Below are 23,123 nucleotides of genomic sequence, written 5' to 3' on the forward strand. Positions count from 1 at the left end.
CCTTAAACCTGCAATGCACGCTGGAACTTGTAGTCCGCTTTCTGTGCCCGCAGTGCCCCCTGTGGCCCGGCAGAGACGGCGCAGCTCACCTGTGAGAAACGTCTGGAAACGTCAGACTGCAAGACTGACCGAAAGGGGGGGAAATCGATCAAGTAGCACAGGCAAGAACTGAGGCAAAATAACAAAAACTCAGTATACTTTGCCAATAATGATTAATATTAGAATATAAAGTCTTATTTAATGAATACTCTGTCATGTCTTATTTAAATAGCACCTAATAATATTTATATAATTAACTCTCCCCCCCCCTCAGATCTTGGACACTGGTACAGTCTGCTGCGCGCTCGGATTGGGCTCCTGACGTCTCCCGCCTCCGCACGATTGTGATTGGCTATCTGCCATTGGAACTGGATTGTGATTGCATAGACCAGCTGTCACTCATGGCGCGGCATTGCTGGCGGGCGGAAGTCTCCGCTAATTGGTCGTATTAAATGTCAATCAAAGCCTTGGGGGGGGATCCTGACATTCCCGGCCCCCGCACAATTCGATTGGTTGCCTGTCATGGGACCTGGATTGTGATTGGATGAACGAGTTGTCAATTATGACGGTGTTGGGTTGGTAGGCCCAGGTTGCCGCCGATTGGTCTGACCGGTTGTCAATTGAGGCGCCGCGGTTTCCGGCGGCTGCTATTTGTCCTTGTGATGGCGCCCTGTCTGTCAGAGCACCGCGGTAAGGATGGTCGGCTATGATCCGCGGGTGTGTGAGGGCGGCCACGGTCCCTGCCCGTCGACGGCCCAGGTGGCGGCGGCCGGCTCTGTGGCCGGGCTCCTTACCCGAGTCCTCATCAACCCGCTGGATGTCCTCAAAATCCGCTTCCAGGTAAATCCCGGGTAAATATTGGATAAATATTCCTCAATCCCGGGTAAATATTGGGTAAATATTCCTCAATCCCGGATAAATACCCCAATCCCGGGTAAATACCCCCCCCCCGATCCCAGGTAAATACCCCCAATCCTGGGTAAATATTGGGTAAGTACCCCTGATCCCGGGTAAATACCCCCAATCCCAATCCCGAGTAAAAATACCCCCCAATCCCGGGTAAATACTCTCAATCCTGGATAAATACCCCCAATCCCAGGTAAATATTGGGTAAATGCCCCCAATCCCGATCCTGGGTAAATACCCCCCAATCCTGGGTAAATATCCCTCGATCTCGGGTAAATATGCCCCCCCCCCCCCGATCCTTGGAAAATATCCAGGGCAGCGGGTAAATACCCATAATTTTTTAATTCATTCATTCACAGGATGTGGGCGTTGCTGGTAAGGCCAGCATTTATTGCCCATCCCTAATTGCCCCTTGAGAAGGAGGTGGTAAACCGCCTCCTTGAACCGCTGCAGTCTGTGTGGTGAAGGTGCTCCCACAGTGCTGTTAGGGAGGGAGTTCCAGGATTGTGACCCAGCGATGATGAAGGAACGGCGCTATATTTTCAAGTCAGGATGGTGTGTGACTTGGAGGGGAACGTGGAGGTGGTGGTGTTCCCATGCGCCTGCTGCCCTTGTCCTTCTAGGTGGTAGAGGTCGTGGGTTTGGGAGGTGCTGCCGAAGAAGCCTTGGCGAGTTGCTGCAGTGCATCTTGTAGATGGTACACACTGCAGCCACAGTGCGCCGGTGGTGGAGGGAGTGAATGTTTAAGGTGGTAGATGGGATGCCAATCAAGTGGGCAGCTTTGTCCTGGATGGTGTCGTGGTTCTTGAGTGTTGTTGGAGCTCCACTCATCCAAGTAAATAGCCAGTAATACCGGGTAACTATGCATCATCATCATAGGCAGTCCCTCGAATCGAGGATGACTTGCTTCCATGTCAAAAAGTTCACAGGGTTTCAATAAAGGACCTAATATTCAGATCCTGACCTACATCCTGAAGGGTGGAAGATGCCCATGCCTGGATTTTTTTTAACGTGTGGTGACTGTTGCACACCAGCCACCACACGGGCTTGACAGAGCTAGGTCTTGGTCCAGCGGCAAGGGTTAACCAAGACGACTGGAGACCTGCTCTGCTGCACAGACCTAGTGCGCACACATATCACAGTGTGGGCTGGCCCATGCTGCCCCTGGGCTCCTGGCCCCAAACTCACGCCTCTCCTGGGCCCCGATCACGTCCCTCTACAATCTCGCCGCTCCTTATGCAGGGAGCGGGTAACTACCTAGTAATGGGGTAACTTGGAGCAGTCCGCATGGATTTTAAAAGGGAAGGTTATGCTTGACCAACCTTGTTGAATTCTTTTGAAGAAGTAACAAAGAGTAGGCAAGGGTAGTGTATTAAATGTAATATATTTGGATTTTCACACCCAATAATACATGCACAACCAAGAATACACACAAAACACGGGTCTAAATACTCAACCTTGGGCAAATATATCCACAGAGCCAGACAGGTAAATAATTCACAGGACCAGTCACTCGGGTGTGTGTGTATAAAAGCAGAAAATGCTGGAAATATTCAGTAGGTCAGGCAGCATCTGTGGAGAGAGAGCCCAGAAATCCCGGTTTCTTCTTCCTGCGGGCGTTCGACGAAAAATAGGAGAGAAGCTGCGCACCTACCTTTTGGTTGAATGCTCGCCAGAGATCCCAGAGTCGAGGCCAACCACTGACTGCGCGTCGCAGCGCGTGCACGTCCAGACGTGCGCAGGCCTGGAGCTGCAGTCACATGGCTCTGGGCAGCCAATCAAGCTACAGTATATTCTCAGTCATAATAATGGGAACTGCATAAGTTGGAGATCCCATTATTATGAATGAGAAACAGCTCCCAAAACACTAATATGCAATAATAAAAGATAGAAAATATGCACAACATAATTGTATTAATTTAAATTAAAGTTATTTATGTATTTAAAAAAAATATATATATATTTCTGATTTTTATAAAGTTTTTTTAATTATGGTTTAAAATAAACTTACTGTAGTGGGGAGGGTTTTTAACAATAACATGTTTTAAAATGTTATTTTACAATGTTTTTGTGTGTTTTAAAACTCTTACACCTGTAACGGTAGGCTATGCCCCTGCTTTTATCAGGCGCAAGAGTTTTGAGGACATTTGCTGGGCAAGATATGGGCAAATCCTGCAATCTTGCCCTCGCAAATGTCGCGAGATCTGTCAAGGCAGAAACTTGACATTGGAAAAGCCGGTTTTCAGTACATGCGCATTGTGCGCTGAAAACCGGCTTTCCCAGTGTCTCCCGGGTCCATACACACTCCGTACGGACCTGGGGAGGCTGGGATTTCCACACCATGCAGAATTAACGTTTCAGCTCTGTGGGCATATACTGATTGTGGGCATCTCGGGTTTGGGTGTGTGATACAGGTTTTGTGTTTATTCACCCTGTATGGGAGTCACTGTATATAGTCCGTATCGTAAGCACCTGTACAAGGTACACACCTTCTACCAGACTCTACACCGGGCACATACACACTTCCCATTCATCAGATGTGTGCACCAGACATGTATGTATGTATATATATATATATATATATACACACACACCCACAAGTCCTCTATTAGACATTTGCATCAGATATATCCTCGCACCTTGCATCAGACACGCACACTGGCTATATACACGCACCCTCTACAGACACCCACCCATCTGGACATGCATCATGCGCTATAGCGAGGATGTTTGAGACCGGAGGTAGTGTGAAAGAGAATGGTTGTGCAATATAGAACTGGCCTGTGAGACAGAGAAGGAGACGAGGGTGCCTAAGATACCGGAATAGTGTATGTCAGCGATGGGGATGTGATGTGTGCGGTCCTCTGCACTGTGGGGTGATTGGTGGCTCAGGTAGGGTTCAGCCAGGGGAGGATTTTGTTTGATCGTTTTAATTGAAACGAATTTGCTGTTTTTCAGTACAGAGATAGAAGCTGCTGTGGGTCAAAGCGTGATAACCCGCTCCTGTGTTTGATGGAGATTTGGAAACTGGCCTGCAGCGGATCCCTGCATTTCCCATTCCCCCCGCGTTGACTCAGTGGGCAGCACTCTTGCTTCTGAGTCAGAAGGCTGTGGGTTCAAGTCCCACTCCAGAGACCTGAGCACAAAAATCCAGGCTGACACTCCAGTGCAATGCTGATGGAGTGCTGCATTGTCGGAGGTGTCGTCTTTCGGATGAGACTTTAAACCGAGTACCCGTCTGCTCTTTAGGTGGACATAAATGATCCCATGGCACTATTTCGAAGAGCAGGGGAGTTATCCCCGGTGTCCTGGCCAATATTTATCCCTCAATCAACATCTAAAACAGATTATCCGGTCATTATCACATTGCTGTTTGTGGGAGCTTGCTGTACACAAGTTGGCTGCTGCACTTCCCACATTGTAACAGTGACTATGCTCCAAAAGTACTTCATTAGCTGTAAAGTGCTTTGAGAAGGCCGGTGGTCGTGAAAGGCGCTATAGAAATGTAAGTCTTTTGTGTGGCTGCTGATCTGCTGCTCTTGTTTTGTTTTCCCAGCTTCAGATCGAGCGCTTGTCACTGTTCGAGCCGTTGGCCAAGTATCACGGCATGCTGCAGGCGACGAGCAGGATATTCAGGGAGGAGGGCCTACGGGCATTCTGGAAAGGCCACATCCCAGCCCAGCTGCTCTCCATCTCTTACGGAGGGGTCCAGGTGCAGTGCAAGTTTCCATCTCTCTCCCAGAACCCTTCAAGAGCATCTTAACGTGTGGCAAAGTATCACTTTGCTTACTTCGGTTTTGACATAAGAACGTAAGAAATAGGAGCAGGAATAGGCCATATGGCCCCTCGAGCCTGCTCCGCCATTTAATATCATGGCTGATCTGATCATGGACTCAGCTCCACTTCCCTGCCCGCTCCCCATAACCCCTTATCCCCTTATCGGTTAAGAAACTGTCTATCTCTGTCTTAAATTTATTCAATGACCCAGCTTCCACAGATTAACAACCCTCAGAGAGAAGAAATTCCTCCTCATCTCAGTTTTAAATGGGCGGCCCCTTATTCTAAGATCATGCCCTCTAGTTCTAGTCTCCCCCATCAGTGGAAACATCCTCTCTGCATCCACCTTGTCGAGCCCCCTCATAATCTTATATGTTTCGATAAAATCACCTCTCATTCTTCTGAATTCCAATGAGTAGAGGCCCAACCTACTCAACCTTTCCTCACAAACCTTTAAATGTATTTTGTGTGTGAATTTGTGTGCTTACTGAGCCGAGGGGTGTGAGTGCTGGCGATTGGAATGGGGCTCAGCGGTGCAGTGGTTATATTACCGGACTAGTCATCCAGAGGGCAGGAGTTCAAATCCCACCATGACATTTGTCTGTGATCGATAGATTTTTAAACCCTAAAAAAATGTTTGTTTGTTATACGTTGTTGGAATATTCCCCAGCATGACTCAGTGCTCACGCTTTGTCCTCTGAGTCAGGAAGTCACAGGCTTCAGCTCCACTCCAGGCCCTGAGCCCATTCTCCAGACTGACATTTCGATACAGCACTGAGGGAGTGCTGATGTTATCAGATGAGATGTTAAACCAAGACCCTGTCTGCCCTTTCAGGGCGTAGTACACGATCGCAGGGCACTATTTGAAGAAGAGCAGGGGAATTCAATATTAATCCCTCAACCAGATTATCTGGCCATTTTCACACTGCTGTTTGTGGGAGCTTGCTGTGCGCAAATTGGCTGCCGCGTTTCCTGCATCACAATGGTGACTACACTCCAAAAGTTTAAAATGCAAGTTGTTTCCATTTTGGATTATCGTTTTGTTGCAAGGTGGCTAATTTACTCTTAATGTTTTTTTTTCTTCCTCTTGCAGTTTGTGAGTTTTGAGTTTCTAACAAAGTTTGTCCACGATGCCACGCTGTACGACTCGAGGAATGCCTCGATGCACTTTGTGTGTGGGGGCCTGGCGGCCTGTTCGGCCACGGTTACTGTGCAACCCCTCGACACGCTGCGCACTCGATTCGTGGCACAGGGAGAGCCCAAGGTGAGGGAGTGGCGGCGAGCCTTTGGGGGAAAGGGATGGGTGATGGCTGAGGAAGGAGCTGCCGATACTAGGGGTGATTGCGATGGCCAATTGCGGTGGAGAAGGCTCGCAATGAGCCACAGGCGCCCAGATCCTGTAGTAAGCGAGCGTTAAATCAGGGTAGACAGGAAGCTGCTACTCGTGGCCCCCCCAACCTGCGAGAGAATAGCTCCACAGGTCGGGCTATAAAAGAGCTGGAGCAGTGTACCACTTCAACCTCCAGCGCAAGCTGCTCCAAGTGTGCGACAATTTTGAGATGGGCGACTGGGTGACGTCATCAAAACCCTGGTCGCCGTTTTGGAGCGTGGGCAGGAACATCGGCAGGGCCCAGGTACAGAGGAGTGGGAAGATCGGGGCGGAGGAGCGGCGACAGATCGTGGCGGAGGTGTGACAGATGAGGGTAAGGGGCCCAGAAGAGCCGAGGGCCCAGGGGCAGCACGGGCCAGCCCACACTGCGATATGTGAGCGCGCTAGGTCCGTGCAGCAGAGCTGGTCTCCAGTCATCTTGGTTAACCCTTGCCACTGGACCAAGACCTCGCTCTGTCAAGCCCGTGTGGTGGCTGGTGTGCAACGGTCACCACACGTTTAAAAAAACTTCGCGCACAGGCATCTTCCACCCCCTCAACTGGAGCTCAGGACTGGAACATCGGGTCCTTCATCGGAACATCTGTGAACTCGTCATCCTCGTTCGAGGGACCATCTATGATGATGATGACTCTCCATTATCAAGGCAGCTGGTCCCGTGGTTGTCTGTAGAGCGGGGTTGGGGGGGTGCTACAGTTAGCCTCGGCCTTTGGGCTAAGGAAGGGTGAGTCAGCCTCTATTTCTGGTCCCTATCTCTGCTGTGGAAATTGTGCATGTTGGCTGGAAACAGAATTGGGATCTGGGTGTGAAGCCCTTCATGGTTGAAGACCCTATAGTCACTTAACGTGAAGGATGTGCACTTGGGCAAGGGAGTCTGGTGCCTGTGGAACTTAACGCTAGCACAAGGAGGGGAGAATAATGTGAGGGGGTAGGAGGGCAGTACCTTGGAGGATTGGTGTCTAAATATGTACACACAAGCTTCTTCATATCTGTCCTAGCTCAAACCTGTGTTGCCTTGTCCCATGCTTACAATTTAGTTTGAATTATCTGGCTTTACGTTTACCGTCCTGTATAATGTGGGGGGAGGGGGACAGAATTGGGCTTCAGTGAAGCCCTCCCATGGTCGAGAACATGTCGACACTTAATATCGAGGCTCGCACGTGAAGAATGGCTGCACAGACGGAGAAGTTTTCTACCGTAGTTAAAACGGCATGTGCTGCTTTAGAGTGCTGATCGACCCTGGACTGTGGTAAGCCTATCGATATTTGTCTTGCAGATTTACAGGAGTTTCTGGCACGCAGTGGTCACCATGTGCAGAAATGAAGGACCCCTCGCGTTCTATCGGGGCCTCACTCCCACCATCATAGCCGTCTTCCCCTATGCCGGGCTCCAGTTTGCCTTTTACAACATCTTTCAGCGCATCTCCAAGTGGACCGTGGCACCAGGGAGCACTGTGACGGGTGAGTGAACAGGGGCGGGAGAGGGTATTGGCGGGTGAACGGGGGCAGGGGAGGGGACGGGTGAGTGAACGGAGGCGGGGGAGGGCATCAGCTGGTGGGTGAACGGGGGAGTTGGGAGGGTATCGGCGGGTGGGTGAATGGGGGTGGGGAGGATATCGGCGGTTGGGTGAATGGGGGCAGGGAGGGTGAGTGAACAGGAAAGGGGGCAGGGGAGGGGACGGGTGAGTGAACGGGGGAGTTGGGAGGGTATCGGCGGGTGGGTGAATGGGATGGGGGGGGGGGGAACGGACGGTGGGTGAGCGGGGGAGTGGACGGGTGAGTGAACAGGGGAGTTGGGAGGGTATCGGCGGGTGGGTGAACGGGGGGGGGACGGACGGACAGTGGGTGAGCGGGGGAGGATGGCGACGGGTGATTGGGAGAGTTGCGATGTGCGGTGGGAGAGGGTCTCGGCTGGAGCACGTTGGCCACACAGGAGAGGAGAGCCTATGTGGTGGGGGGGATGTGAGCTTGTCATGAGGCACTGGTCTTTGGATGGTTGAGAGAGGGAGCAGGCAAGAAGGGAAGCCTGCTCGGCTCAGCTGGTGGAGTGCCGTGGGTTAAGCCGGAGGTAGGGTTGTGCTTTCATTGTTACTGCAGCTTGTGTTGTCTTAGTTCTAACCAAGCAGCCACTGTCCCCAAAGCAACTGGTTGTCATCACCATCTCCACAAGCCCGCCCTGTCGTCCTCTCCAAACACTTCCCCAATGCGAGCCTCTCATTCCTCTTTCAGGCCCTTGACCACATCGCTGCTAAACTGCTGTGTGCTTGCATCTCCCTTGTTCGAATCCCTCCTTTCCACCCACTACACTGGGATTGCCCAGAGCACAGTCACCCGTTGGCTAGTCAACCACGGTATGCTGGGCCTTCCTGGTTTAGAACTCCGTCCGATACTGTCTCCCTCTCGCTCCATGTTGGGGCACAGCCCTCGCTTCCAGCCCAGCCAGCGCCTCTCCTGCAATGGCTTCTCCTCCTCAACCTGTTTGGTTACCTTTTGGAATGCGTCAATATTCCATCCTCTGCCTGCCTTCCGCTCCTTGCCTACATACTGCCCCTCAGTAATATTGACGGTCAGTAGCCATGTGTACGTCGACAACACCCAGTTTCACCCCCTGTCCACTCATCTCGATCCTTGACCCTAGGCCCTCTCAGACATTGCTGTCTGACCGCTTGTCCGACATCTGAACTTTCTGCAGCTTCATATGGGCACCCTGTTCAGCTCCCACCAAAAGTTCCATATCCTTTCCTCAACTCAGTCTCTTGGTTGCTTGGACCCAATGATCTGCAACGTTGGTGACCTGTTTGACCCTGAGCTAAACTACAGAGCCCCCATTCTATAAGAATTAGGAGCAGGAGTCGGCCATTCAATAAGATCATGGCTGATCTTCTACCTCAACTCCACTTTCCTGCACGGTCCCCATATCCCTTAATATCTAAAAATCTATCGATCTCCGTCTTGAATATACTCAAAGACTGAGCCTCCACAGCCCTCTGGAGTTGAGAATTCCAAAGATTCACCACCCTCTGAGTGAAGAAGTTTCTCCTCATCCCAGTCCTAAATGGCCGACCCCTTATTCTGAGACTGTGACCCTGGTTTGAGACTTCCAGCCAGAGGAAACCTCCTCCTTGCTTCTATCCTGTGGGACACTGTAAGAATGTTGTATGTTTCAATGAGATCACCTCTCGTTCTTCTAAACTCTAGCGACTATAAGAACATCAATCACCACGACCGCTTAGGTCCATCTCCACAACTGCCTGCCTTCACCCAACCGCACTCCGCCACTGATTAAACCTTCCTCCTGCTTTGTTCCCTCCGGACCTCTCCCCCAGCTCCGGACCTCTCTTTTCTCCCCCCCCGACGCCCCTCTCCCTCTCCCCTCCGGTACTCTCTTAACCAAGCTTCCCACTCAGTGCTCCATAAAGCTCCACCCTACACCTCCCAGCCCTTTCCCACACTGGCTCCTACTTGCCCAATACCCTGATTTTCGCTGCCCTTCACTGCCTCCCAAATCTCTAACACCTTGAATTCCAAATCCTTGTTTACAGGCTCCCTACCCCATGTGGCCTTGCTCTCTCTGGCCCTCTGCAACCTCCTCCATCCCTCTATTCCAGCTCACACCCTACCTTGACTCGTGTCTCTTGCATTGCTTATTGCCTTCAATTGTCTTTGCCCCATTCTGCACTTCCATTCCTAAACTGCAGCCCTGTGTTACCCCTTTCCCCACCTTGAAAACCTTCTCCCCCCCCCCCCCCCCATTAAACTTATCTCTTGGAACCTGGCCTTCAGTCACCTCCTGCTACTGATGTTCAGCACCTCCTTGCTCACTGCGAAGCACATTCAACAACAACTTGTATTTATATAGCGACTTTAACGTAGTGAAACGTCCCAAGACGCTTCACAGGAGTGTTAGGCGATAAAAATTTGGCACCGAGCCGCATATGTAGAAATTAGCACAGGTGACTCAAATCTTGACCAATTTTGTTTTAAGGAACATCTTGAAGGAGGAAAGAGAGGCGGAGGGTTTTAGGGAGGGAGTTCCAGAGCTTGGGGCCTAGGCAACAGAAGGCACGGCCACCGATGGTTGAGCGATTATAATCAGGGATGCTCAGGAGGGCAGAATTAAAGGAGCGCAGACATCTCGGGGGGGGGGGGGTGGGGGGGTTGGGTTGTGGGGCTGGAGGAGATTACAGAGATAGGGAGTGACAAGGCTATTGAGGGAATTGTAAATAAGGATAAGAATTTTGAAATTGAGGTGTTGCTTAACCAGGAGCCAATGTAGGAGCACAGGGCAATGGGTGCCATTCTGGGAACCCTGCTACAGTTATTGGAGCTGTGGAGAGGGGGCTGGGCAGATTCACTGCACTGAGGGTTACAATTATCAAGAAAAGCTAAAAAAACAAATTGTGGCTTTTTTCACTGGAACCAAGAAGGTCAAGGGGATCAAAATTCTGAGAGGGTTTGGAAGGGTAAACAGTGAAAGCTTGTTCCCACTAGTTGGGGAATCTATACCGGGATACAGATTGAGGATTATTCCTAGAAGAACAGAGTAGGTAGTTAGAAGCTGTTTTATTATTCAGGAACAAGATTTTAATACATGGAATGTGTTACCACAAGGGGCTATTGAGGCAGAGACTGGAGCATCGATTGAAGGGAGGGCAGGGAAATGGGAATCGTGTAGACAACTCCAGTTGAAGAGCCAGCACATGGACAGTGGGCCGAATGGCTTCCATCTGTTGCAATTTCTGTGAGTCTGTCATATCCTTGGGACATTCACTGTTAATGGTTTGAGCATATAAACATAAAAATTAGGAGCAGGAGTAAGCCATTCGGCCCCTCGAGCCTGCTGCACCATTCAGTGAGCATGGCTGATCTTCTACCTCAACTCCACTTTCCTGCACTGTCTCCATATCCCTTGATACAAGTTACTGTTGGACACTGGGATTATTTTCATAGAAACATATAAAATTCTGGAATCTCATAGAAACATCAAATTTTGACGGGACTGGACAGGTTAGATGCAGGAAGAATGTTCCCGATGTTGGGGAAGTCCAGAACCAGGGAACACAGTATAAGGATAAGGGGTAAGCCATTTAGGACTGAGATGAGGAGAAACTTCTTCACCCAGAGAGTTGTTAACCTGTGGAATTCCCTGCCGCAGAGAGTTGTTGATGCCAGTTCATTGGATATATTCAAGAGAGAGTTAGATATGGCCCTTACGGTTAAGGGGATCAAGGGGTATGGAGAGAAAGCAGGAAAGGGGTACTGAGGTGAATGATCAGCCATGATCTTATTGAATGGTGGTGCAGGCTCGAAGGGCCGAATGGCCTACTCCTGCACCTATTTTCTATGTTTCTATGATTCAGGTTTGCCCCATCTTTCCTGAATATTTGGCTGGAGTACAGATTCGTCAGTGCTGGAACTTGGTCGAGGTGACGATTATTCCCGTGTGAGACCCGGCTGTTAAGTGTCTTTGGCAATTTGACTGGGGAGGGCATCACGGCCAAACTCAATCCAGTCCTCATTCAGCATCCCCGTGCACATGGGCAGCAGTCACTGGAGACTGAGCAGGAGCTGGGTCCCTGGCTGGCTTTCGTCCCCCCCCTGTCTCGGAGATGCTGAGGCAGCCATGGTGCCCTTAATATTAGGCACGGACCAGGAATTGAACCCAGATGGGAAGGAAGGCTGCTCCAGTTCCCTGCCTAGTCTGACCCAGACCAGTGCTGGCCCAATTTCAGTCATATTCATCGGCCAGCCAGCTGTTGATGGCCGGGCACTGAGCCATACTTTCATCATTTGTGTCTCTGTAACAACCTTGCTGTTAGCTTGGCCTGGCTGGGATTCTGGGTTCCTGCTCCACGGCTTGAGTTTACAACCTCAGCTGACACTTCAGCACAGCGAGGCAAAGTGTTTGAAGCAGGTTCATAGCTTTGGGGAGCGAGCGGGGGCAGTGTCGGATTGTTCCAACAAAGAGCCGGCACAGACACGATGGGCCAAGTGGCCTCCTGTTCTTCTGCGGTTCTACAGTACTGACGGAGGGCTGCATTGTCAGACATGAGGTCCTTTGGAAGAGGCGTTAAATCAAGAATCCATCTGCCTGATCAGGTGGGCGTAAAAGATCCCACGGCACTATTCACAGTGCGACTGGGGAGTTCTCCCAATGTCCCGGCCAACATTCCTCCTTTAGCCAACACCAGATCAACTGACCCGCTCGCCGATGCTTGTGGGATCTTGCTGTGCGGCATTTTGCCTGCATCACAACCATGACTGCATACTCATTGTACGTGTGAAGCGTTTTGGGACGTCCCGAGTCCATGATAAGGTGACCAGTGCTACTTCCTTCTTTTTAGGAGACTTTGGCAGGAATGGGCAGAGAAACTGTGTAATTACCGGAGGCTAGAGGTATTTAACCGTCAATCACGCTGAGGCTGTTTGGTAAAGATCATGCTGGTTGCTGAGCTGGTGGGCCTGGTGTTGCAGCGTGCAGTGGCTGCTCTCTATGTGGCTGGTCATGCTGGCACTTGCCTCCTTTAAAGGTATGACCACCATCTACTGGCAGGAAGGGGGAATTGCTGCTGTTCCTCATATGACTGCTTCCCTGAAAGATGAGTGGGATATGTCACTGGTTTTGTATTTTTTCTCTCACAACAGTCCCTTTGTGTGTTAATTTATTAAAAACTTGTTAAAGCTTTTACTTTGATCTCCTCGCTGTGCCCCACCGTGTTGCCAAGTTGCTTTTGGCAGAGCAGTTTTTGATGCGATATGTGTGCGCACTGGGTCCGTGCAGCAGAGCATGTCTCTAGTCGTCCTGGTTAACCCTTGCCACTGGATAAAGGCCTAGCTCTGTCAAGCCCGTGTGGTGGCTGGTGTGCAACTGTCACCACACGTTTAAAAAAAATCCACGCACAGACATCTTCCACCCTTGAGGATGTAGGTCCTTCATTGACACACCTGTGAACTCATCCTTTTTTGGCGTGGAAGCAAGACATCCTTGTTTCGAGGGATTGCCTATGATGATTTTGATGCAGCCCTCTGACTGTCTCTGCCCTGATTTCCCTCCCGTCCCCTCAGACTGAGGGCACTCGGCATCTGTACCGGCGGGCTGAGGTTGAAAGTTCTCAACGGCTCCGTCCTTACCCAGTTTGGCAGAGCAATGTTTATGATGTGCCTCCCTGTGAGTGTTATTCTGGAAATGCATGGCAGATGCAGTATAATGTGAATAAATGTGAGGTTATCCATTTTGGGGGCAAAAACGCGAATGCAGAATATTATCAGATGGTGGCAGATTAGGAAAAGGGAAGGTGCAACGAGACCTGGGTGTCATGGTTCATCAGTCATTGAAAGTTGGCATGCAGGTACAGCAGGTGGTAAAGAAGGCAAATGGTATGTTGGCCTTCATAGCTAGGGGATTTGAGTATAGGAGCAGGGAGGTCTTACTGCAGTTGTACAGGGCCTTAATGAGGCCTCACCTGGAATATTGTGTTCAGTTTTGGTCTCCTAATCTGAGGAAGGACATTCTTGCTATTGAGGGAGTGCAGCGAAGGTTCACCAGACTGATTCCAGGGATGGCTGGACTGACATATGAGGAGAGACTGGATCGACTGGGTCTTTATTCACTGGAGTTTAGAAGGATGAGAGGGGATCTCATAGAAACATAAGATTCTGACAGGACTGGACAGGTTAGATGCGGGAAGAATGTTCCCGATGTTGGGGAAGTCCAGAACCAGGGGACATAGTCTTAGGATGAGGGGTAGGCCATTTAGGACTGAGATGAGGAGAAACTTCTTCACTCGGAGAGTTGTTAACCTGTGGAATTCCCTGCCGCAGAGAGTTATTGATGCCAGTTCATTGGATATATTCAAGAGGGAGTTAGATATGGCCCTTACGACTAAAGGGATCAAGGGGTATGGAGAGAAAGCAGGAAAGAGGTACTGAGGGAATGATCAGCCATGATCTTATTGAATGGCGGTGCAGGCTCGAAGGGCCGAATGGCCTACTCCTGCACCTACTTTCTATGTTTCTATGTATGGAGGTCAGGGACTGTAAAAGTAAAATAAATAAATTGCATTTATATAGTGCCTTTCACAACCTCAGGACATTCCAAAGCACTTTACATCGAATGAAATACTTTAGAAGTGTAGTCACTGTTGTAATGTAGGAAACGTAGCAGCCAATTTGCACACAGAAAGCTCCCACAAACAGCAATTGATAATGACCAGATAATCAGTTTGTGTTTGTTGAGGGATAAATATTGGCCAGGACACCGGGGATAGCTCCCCTACTCTTCAAATAGTGCCGTGGGATCTTTTATGTCCATCTGAAGAGGCAGACGGGGCCTTGGTTTAACGTCGCAACTGCAAGATGATGCCTCTGACAGTGCAGCACTCCCTCAGCACTGCACTGGAGTGTCAGCCCAGATTTTGTGCTCAGGTTCCTGGAGTGGGACTTGAACCCGCAATTTTCTGACTCGAGGTGAGAATGCTTCCACTGAGCCATTCAAAGGACAGAGAAAGACCATTGTGTTGGTCGCTTAACTTTAACCTTTTCTTTTCTTGACAGCTAATGTCCAGAATCTGGTGTGTGGCAGCTGTGCTGGGGTCATCAGTAAAACCGTGACGTACCCCTTCGACCTCCTCAAGAAGAGACTGCAGGTGGAAGGCTTTGAGCAGGCACGAGTTCCCTTTGGACGGGTGAGGGCTTTGCATAGCGGCGTGCACCTGGAGCGTCTCCTCCGTTGTACGGGTGAACACCCCTCGACCGGAATATCGAGAGCCCCTGGGGTCTGGCCAGCTTGGTGTGTGAACCTCCGCGCTTCCCACCCTGGTCAGCGGGGCGAGGGGGCGGGGTTTGTCGATTACTGTACACCCTGCATGGTCTTGTGGCTTTCTGTTCAATGTGCACAGGTGTTTGTTTTCACCATCAGCACCCAGGGCAGGCACTGCCACAGTCTGATCCCAGTGAGGGCGTTGCTTGTCTGGACCATATCTGCTCACCTGTGGCACATGCACATAGTGGTTGTGGGGATATTCATGGCACAATACAGTATGTATTGCAATATATACAGCGTAAGAAATAATACTGAATTCAGTCCCATTCAATACATGATAATGCATCGCTTGATTGGCATCCCATCCACCACCTTAAACATTCACTCCCTCCACCAGCAGCGCACTGTGGCTGCAGTGTGTACCATCTACAAGATGCACTGCAGCAACTCGCCAAGGCTTCTTCAGCAGTACCTCCCAAACCCGCGACCTCTACCACCTAGAAGGACAAGGGTAGCAGGTCCATGGGAACACCACCATCTCCACGTTCTCCTCCAAGTCACACACCATCCTAACTTGGAAATATATCGGCCGTTCCTTCATCGTCGCTGGGTCAAAAACCTGGAACTCCCTCCCTAACAGCACTGTGGGTGTACCATATGGACTGCAGCGGTTCAAGAAGGTGGCTCACCACCACCTTCTCAAGGGCAGCAAGGGAAGGGCAATAAATGCCGGCCTTGCCAGTGACGCCCACATCCCGTGAATGAATTTTTAAAAAATGCTCTAATGAGTCGTTCCTTCTCTCATACATGTTCAATTCTGATCACATGTAATAGTTTGTCAGGTCTGCAGTGCATCTGTTACTGAACTAATAATCCAGAGAATGCGAGTTCAAATCCCACCATGACACTTTGAGAGTTTGAATTTGTTTTTTTTAAATCTGGTGTCAGTAAAAATGACCATGAAGCTGTCGAATTGGGACTAAAAACCCAACTGGTTAAGTAATGTGCTTTAGGGAAGAGGCCCGTTGACCTTGCCCGGTCTGGGTCTATCTGTAACTCTGGTCTCACATCGTGGTGGACTGAAGTGGCCGAGCGACCCACTCCGTTCTCTCAAAATCACTACCAGTGCTTCAAGCAGCAGGTCGACGCCCAAATCTTGAATGTACAACTAAAATGCTTTTAAAGGATGACTAATGGCCCAGCCCGTTCACAGCAGTGTCACACATTGCTCTGCCACCTGCATATGTGTACATAATAATATCCAGCAGTCCGCTGACACCACGACAATATTATGAGGCTACAATACCTCGGAATTGAGATGGCATCAAAAACCATGTGGAAGTTCGGGGCCATTGTCACACTGCTCTGCAAACCTCACTCACCTTGGCTTCAGAGTAAAGAATGATTTGTTGTGTATCTCAACCCTAAAATTGTCCTGACAAAACCAGAGTGGAGCAGCAAAACAGACTCCGCCTCGCACTCTATGTACTCTTTATCCCTGTGCTCTCTCGCTGCCCCCCGGCCCCCCACCCTGGTCTCAGTGCTCAGTGTCTCGAACTCCTCCCTTTATATTGCTCCTCTTCCCCCCTCACCCCCTGGTCTCAGTGTCTGGAACCCCCTCAACAACAATAATTTGCATTTATATAGTGCCTTTAATGTAGTAAGACATTTCAAGGGGGTTCACAGGCGTGTTACAAGACAGGATTTGACACTGAACCACACAAGGACATATTGAGACACATGCCGAAAGCCTGGACAAAGAGATAGGTTTGAAGGAACGTCTGGTAGAGAGGTGGAGAGGTTCAGGGGGGGATTATCAGAGCTTGGGGCCTAGAGAGCTTAAAGGGCTGCCAGTAGTAGAGTGAAAGGAGTGGGGCATGCAGAACAGGCCAGATTTGGAGGAATGCAAGGAGGAGGAGGAGATTAGAGATGGGTAGGGGCGAGGCCATGGAGTGATTTCAATAGGAGGATGAGAATTTTAAAATCAAGGCGTTGTCTGATTGGGAGCCAATGTAGGTCAGCGACCACAGGGCTGATGGGTGAGCGGGACTTGGTGCATGTTAGGACACAGGCAGCAGAGTTTTGGATGAGCTCATGTTTACAGAGGGTGAAAGGTGGGAGACCAGCCAAGTGAACAGTTAAGTCTGGAGGTAATAAAAACATGGATGAGGGTTTCAGCAGCAAATGGGCTGAGGCAGGGGCGGAGACAGGCGATGTTACTGAGGTGAAAGTAGGTTGTCTTGGTGATGGAGAAGACGTGGGGTTGGAAGCTCCGCTGATGGTCAAATATGACGGCAAGGTTGTGAACAGTGTGGTTCAGCCTCAGACAGTGGCAAGGGAGAGAGATGAAGTTTGTGGCTGGGGAACGGAGTTTGTGGCTGGGACCGAAGACAATGGCTTCAGTCTTCCCAATTAATTGGGGGAAAATATCTGCTCATCCAATATTGGATGTCGGACAAGCAATGTGACAAGTCGGAGGCAGTGAAGGGGTCGAGAGAGTTGGTGGTGAGGTAGAGCCTACATGTTTTCGGATAATGTCGCAGTATGCAGATGAGCAATAGAAGGGGGACCAAGATAGATTCTTGGGGACTCCAAAGGTAACGGTGCGGGAATGGGAAGAGAAGCCATTGCAGGAGATTCTCTGGCTATGACTCGATAGATATGAAGCCGAGGGCAGTCCCAACCAGTTGGACAACGGAAGAGAGGCGTTGGAGGAGGATAGTGTGGCCAACCATGCCAAAAAGCTATATTCTGTTCCACTTTCCCCACCCCTGCCCTGGTCCCTCACTGCTCAGTGTCTGGTTCCGTCCCTATATACTGCTCAGTGTCTGGTTCCGTCCCTATATACTGCTCCCCTACTGCTCAGTGTCTGGTTCCGTCCCTATATACTGCTCAGTGTCTGGTTCCGTCCCTATATACTGCTCCCCTACTGCTCAGTGTCTGGTTCCGTCCCTATATACTGCTCAGTGTCTGGTTCCGTCCCTATATACTGCTCAGTGTCTGGTTCCGTCCCTATATACTGCTCCTCTACTGCTCAGTGTCTGGTTCCGTCCCTATATACTGCTCCCCTACTGCTCAGTGTCTGGTTCCGTCCCTATATACTGCTCAGTGTCTGGTTCCGTCCCTATATACTGCTCAGTGTCTGGTTCCGTCCCTATATACTGCTCAGTGTCTGGTTCTGTCCCTATATACTGCTCAGTGTCTGGTTCTGCCCCTATATACTGCTCAGTGTCTGGTTCTGTCCCTATATACTGCTCAGTGTCTGGTTCCATCCCTATATACTGCTCAGTGTCTGGTTCCGTCCCTATATACTGCTCAGTGTCTGGTTCCGTCCCTATATACTGCTCAGTGTCTGGTTCCGTCCCTATATACTGCTCAGTGTCTGGTTCCGTCCCTATAAAGTGCTCAGTGTCTGGTTCCGTCCCTATATACTGCTCAGTGTCTGGTTCCGTCCCTATATACTGCTCCCCTACTGCTCAGTGTCTGGTTCCGTCCCTATATACTGCTCCCCTACTGCTCAGTGTCTGGTTCCGTCCCTATATACTGCTCAGTGTCTGGTTCCGTCCCTATATACTGCTCAGTGTCTGGTTTCGTCCCTATATACTGCTCAGTGTCTGGTTCCGTCCCTATATACTGCTCAGTGTCTGGTTCCGTCCCTATATACTGCTCAGTGTCTGGTTCCGTCCCTATAAAGTGCTCAGTGTCTGGTTCCGTCCCTATAAAGTGCTCAGTGTCTGGTTCCGTCCCTATATACTGCTCAGTGTCTGGTTCCGTCCCTATATACTGCTCCCCTACTGCTCAGTGTCTGGTTCCGTCCCTATATACTGCTCAGTGTCTGGTTCCGTCCCTATATACTGCTCAGTGTCTGGTTCCGTCCCTATATACTGCTCAGTGTCTGGTTCCGTCCCTATAAAGTGCTCAGTGTCTGGTTCCGTCCCTATATACTGCTCAGTGTCTGGTTCCGTCCCTATATACTGCTCCCCTACTGCTCAGTGTCTGGTTCCGTCCCTATATACTGCTCAGTGTCTGGTTCCGTCCCTATATACTGCTCCCCTACTGCTCAGTGTCTGGTTCCGTCCCTATATACTGCTCCTCTACTGCTCAGTGTCTGGTTCCATCCCTATATACTGCTCAGTGTCTGGTTCCGTCCCTATATACTGCTCCCCTACTGCTCAGTGTCTGGTTCCGTCCCTATATACTGCTCAGTGTCTGGTTCCGTCCCTATATACTGCTCCTCTACTGCTCAGTGTCTGGTTCCGTCCCTATATACTGCTCAGTGTCTGGTTCCGTCCCTATATACTGCTCAGTGTCTGGTTCCGTCCCTATATACTGCTCCTCTACTGCTCAGTGTCTGGTTCCGTCCCTATATACTGCTCAGTGTCTGGTTCCGTCCCTATATACTGCTCAGTGTCTGGTTCCGTCCCTATATACTGCTCCCCTACTGCTCAGTGTCTGGTTCCGTCCCTATATACTGCTCAGTGTCTGGTTCCGTCCCTATATACTGCTCCCCTACTGCTCAGTGTCTGGTTCCGTCCCTATATCCTGGGGGGGGGGGGGCGTGCTCCCTCAGTACTGCCGCTCAACAGTGCTGCCGCTCAACAGTGCTGCTGCTCAACAGTGCTGCACTCCCTCAGTACCTCGCCCTCATTGGGGGCTAGGGGAGATGAGTGGCTACAAAAACGGCGACAGAAGGAGGGGTAAGTGTGCGGAACTGGGTGGGGTGGGGGTGGGCGCTGGGGGATGAGTGACAGTGGGATGGTGAGGATGTGAGCTAGGGGTAAGAAGATGGTGGGGGGAGGAGTAAGGGTGTGGGACTGGGGGAGGGGTAAGGGTGTGGGACTGGGGGAGGGGTGGGGAGAGAGAGAGAGAGGGAGGGGTAAGCGTGTGGGGGAGGGGGTGGATGGGGGGCAAGCGTGGGACTGGGGGAGGGTAGGAAGGGGCCATAAAAGGATCGGAGAGCAGCCTCAGGAGCAGCGTGGAGGCGTACTACTTTAGTGAGCAGTGCGAGCTGGTGCAGGAGGGCAACGGCAGCGAAGAGTGATGTCATCAAGGTCTAGGTCGGTGATTGGAGCGTGGGCAGGTACAGCAGGAGCGGCGAGGTCGGGGCAAAGGAGCGGCGAGAGATTGTGGAGGGATGTGATCGGGGCCCAGGAGAGATGTGAGTTCGGGGCCCAGGGACTGCGATGTGTGTGCGCACTAAGTCCATGCAGCAGAGCTGGTCTCCAGTCGTCCTGGTTAACCCTTGCCACTGGACCAAGACCTAGCTCTGTCAAGCCCGTGTGGTGGCTGGTGTGCAACGGCCACCACACGTTAAAAAAATCCACGCACAGGCATCTTCCACCCTCCAGGATGTAGTTTGGGTCATTCATTGAAACACCTGTGAACTCATCCTTTTTTGGCGTGGAAGCAAGTCATCCTCGTTTCGAGGGGCTGCCTATGACTGACTGATGATATCCTGCTCCCCTGCCCTGGTTCCTCGATGCTCAGCGTTTGTCCCTGTCCCTGTGAAAGCTTCAGGAATTTAGTTTCATTTAGGGTGCCGCGTAAATCAAAGTTCGAAGTTCCCAGACGTGAAAATACGGAGAGACAAACCCGCTGGGGCAGCCCTTGTGGCTGGCACGGGTAGTGGGAGAACTTCGTATCCATGACAGTGGGACCTATTCACAAACGATTGATGTGCTTTACGGAGCAGCTCCCGAACACTAAGAGGGGAGGTCGGGGTGTGTGGGCGGGGGTTCAGGGTGTGTGTGAGGGCGGGGGTCGGGGTGTGAGGGCGGGGGTCGGGGTGTGAGGCGGAGAGGAGCAGCAGCCACTAACCCCCTCATGGTTTTGGTGTTCCAGGTACAGACCTACAAGGGCTTCCTGGACTGTGTGTTTCAAGTGGCTCGGGGCGAGGGACTGAGAGGATTCTTCAAGGGCCTGTCTCCCAGCATGCTGAAAGCAGCCGTCTCCACCGGATCCATCTTCTTCTGGTACGAACTGTTCTGTGATATGTTGGCCAGCCAAAGACAGACACCAGGCTTGGGACTTCAGCAGCATCCGAATAAAGCACTCCAACGCAAGACTCCCTCGCAGTGATGTTCAACCAATTCCTTTTAAACTCTCAGCTCCCTTTTCTTGACTAGCCCAAACTCGGCACTGTGTTCTATTTTGAGTGTGCGTGCGTTCAGCTCTAGCTATTTATGGGAATAATCATGTACCTTTAGGATTCCATCCCGTTCCACAGAGACTCTTGGCACTGCTGCCCTTTCAGGGTGGTGCAGAGGTGCGAGTGGAGCTGACTGAACTCCCGCTGTCGTCGGCTCGTTACAAAATGTGTGTCTCGTGAGGATTCAAGGATGCACAGTTACTTTCAATGGAGAGCTTAAGATTTTCCTTCTCAGATTTAACTCCAAGCTCGAGAGGTTATTTTAATATTTATTTTTCTATAGAGATGCACATATTTCGCAAGCTGCTTGCCATTTTTTTTGTCTGCATTTTCATGTTAACATTTATAAACATTTATTGGGTCCTTGGGAATGTGTTGAGATTACTGATTGCCATCAGTATTTATTTCAGTGTACAGCTCCCTTTTCTCTGGTTCCGTGCTGCACTGAAAGAAAGACTTGGATTTATATAGTGCTTTTCACGACCACCGGATGTCTCAAAGCACTTTACAGCCAATGAAGTACATGTAGTCAATGTAGTCACTGTTGTAATGTGGGAAACTGCTGTGGAATTTCTGCTCCAGGTGGAGGAAGAGCTCGGGTTCTGGGGAGCGGTGAAGGTCTTTCACTTATCGTACTGTTCAGATGTATATTCAACGTACTGTAATCATCATCATAGGCAGTCCCTCGGAATCGAGGAAGACTTGCTTCCACTCTAAAAGTGAGTCCTTAGGTGGCTGAACAGTCCCATACGAGAACCACACTCCCTGTCATAGGTGGGACAGATAGTCGTTGAGGGCAAGGGTGGGTGGGACAGGTTTGCCACACGCTCCTTCCACCGCTTGATTTCTGCATGCTCTCGGCGATGAGACTCAAGGTGCTCAGTGCCTTCTCGGATGCAGTTCCTCCACTTAGGACGGTCTAGGGGTGCCAAAACCACTCGCCCTGGATCACCGGCCCTGGCAACCTGCGGTGTAAGATCCCAGGTCTGATTGCCAGTAGGTGCGGAGCCAGTGGATCGGGTAACGGAGGCTGCAGTCAGTCTCGGCAGCAGGGCCAGCTCGGCCACTTCCGGTCGCCCCTGCTGGGCAGCGTGGCACCTTGGGCATTGGCGGACGGGACCAGGCTCCGCTGTGATGCTCTTCGCTCAAATAGCCTCCTGACACTTGCTGCCTAGACCTGCATATCAGCGGTGACGGGGGAGAGGTACCAGGGCTGCCCGCAACAGTCAGTAACTCGGGAGACAGGCGGAGAAAAGTGGCAGGGGAAGAAGTTTGAGATGAATGCTAAAGCATCGCTTGAATCCTTTCAAAACCTTTCATGTATAATTGTGTGTATACTGGAATTGCAATTGCCTCTGTTCTATGGCTGGTTTATACATTAAATATTTATAGCACAATGTATTTTTAATAAAAAAAAGGAATGTTTGAGTCATGTTTTTGTCGCTCGCTTGAATTGATCTGTTCACCATTGCTCTTTGATTTAGAATCAAGTTGAGTTTTTACAGGCCCGTCACAGCTACATCTTATGTAGGCAGCCATTTTGTCCCACACGGAAGGTAAGTGACCAGTTAGTATACTTTTGGTGATGTTACTCGAGGGATGAATGTTGGCTAGGACACCAGGAGAATGCCCCTGCTCTTCGAACATTGCCCTTGGGACCTTTAATGTTCCCTCGAACCACCAGCACAGACAGGAGGGGCCTCAGTTTAACGTGTCACCCGAAAGACGGCACCTCCGACAGTGCAGCGCTCCCTCAGTGCTGCACCGGGAGTGTCGGCCCAGATTATGTGCTCAAGTCTCAGGAGACTTGGACCCATGACCTTCCGACTCAAAAACGAGAGTGCTGCCCACTGAGCCAAACTACAAAAGTGCCATTATCCTTTGTATGTAACAAGAAAATTATCCAGCACCTGACATAGCTGGCTGTAATCTGATCTCTCTGCCTTTTGCTGCTCTATTACCCAAACTAAGCAGGTGTATGGGCTCTGAAGGTATAATTCCTGTAAAGGCTGGGCTCCTGAACCAATGACTCTTGCATCATTCATCTGACTCCGTCACACATTGTCTCCCCGCCCCGCCCCGCCCCATGCTGAATGGTGGTAGGAT

At 50.6% G+C, this 23,123-nt stretch overlaps 1 protein-coding gene across 2 annotated transcripts; it reads left to right on the forward strand.

Annotated features, from left to right (window-relative positions):
* The first annotated feature begins 666 nt into the window (after nucleotides 1-666).
* Nucleotides 667-22,449, forward strand: slc25a19 (solute carrier family 25 member 19). Of its 2 annotated transcripts, none has more exons than XM_070857459.1 (6): nucleotides 667-729; nucleotides 4,502-4,657; nucleotides 5,816-5,986; nucleotides 7,386-7,569; nucleotides 14,662-14,792; nucleotides 20,711-22,449. In XM_070857459.1, exons 2-6 carry the CDS (start codon nucleotides 4,553-4,555, stop codon nucleotides 20,945-20,947), a joined length of 828 nt encoding a protein of 275 aa, XP_070713560.1. In that variant the 5' UTR covers nucleotides 667-729; nucleotides 4,502-4,552; the 3' UTR covers nucleotides 20,948-22,449. The 2 variants fall into 2 exon arrangements, with proteins under 2 accessions (XP_070713560.1, XP_070713559.1); XM_070857458.1 differs by having other exon boundaries at nucleotides 676-879.
* Nucleotides 22,450-23,123: the final 674 nt, after the last annotated feature.

This window comes from Pristiophorus japonicus, chromosome 16 (genome assembly GCF_044704955.1).
Source record: "Pristiophorus japonicus isolate sPriJap1 chromosome 16, sPriJap1.hap1, whole genome shotgun sequence".
NCBI classification, from domain to species: domain Eukaryota; kingdom Metazoa; phylum Chordata; class Chondrichthyes; family Pristiophoridae; genus Pristiophorus; species Pristiophorus japonicus.

Excerpts from the sequence above, each read along its gene's own strand:
- slc25a19 (XM_070857458.1), top strand. The coding sequence starts at position 736 with ATGGTCGGCTATGATCCGCGGGTGTGTGAGGGCGGCCACGGTCCCTGC. Across the intron at positions 7,570-14,661 it reads ACCAGGGAGCACTGTGACGG|CTAATGTCCAGAATCTGGTG; the intron begins GTGAGTGAACAG and ends TTTTCTTGACAG. Across the intron at positions 14,793-20,710 it reads CACGAGTTCCCTTTGGACGG|GTACAGACCTACAAGGGCTT; the intron begins GTGAGGGCTTTG and ends TTGGTGTTCCAG.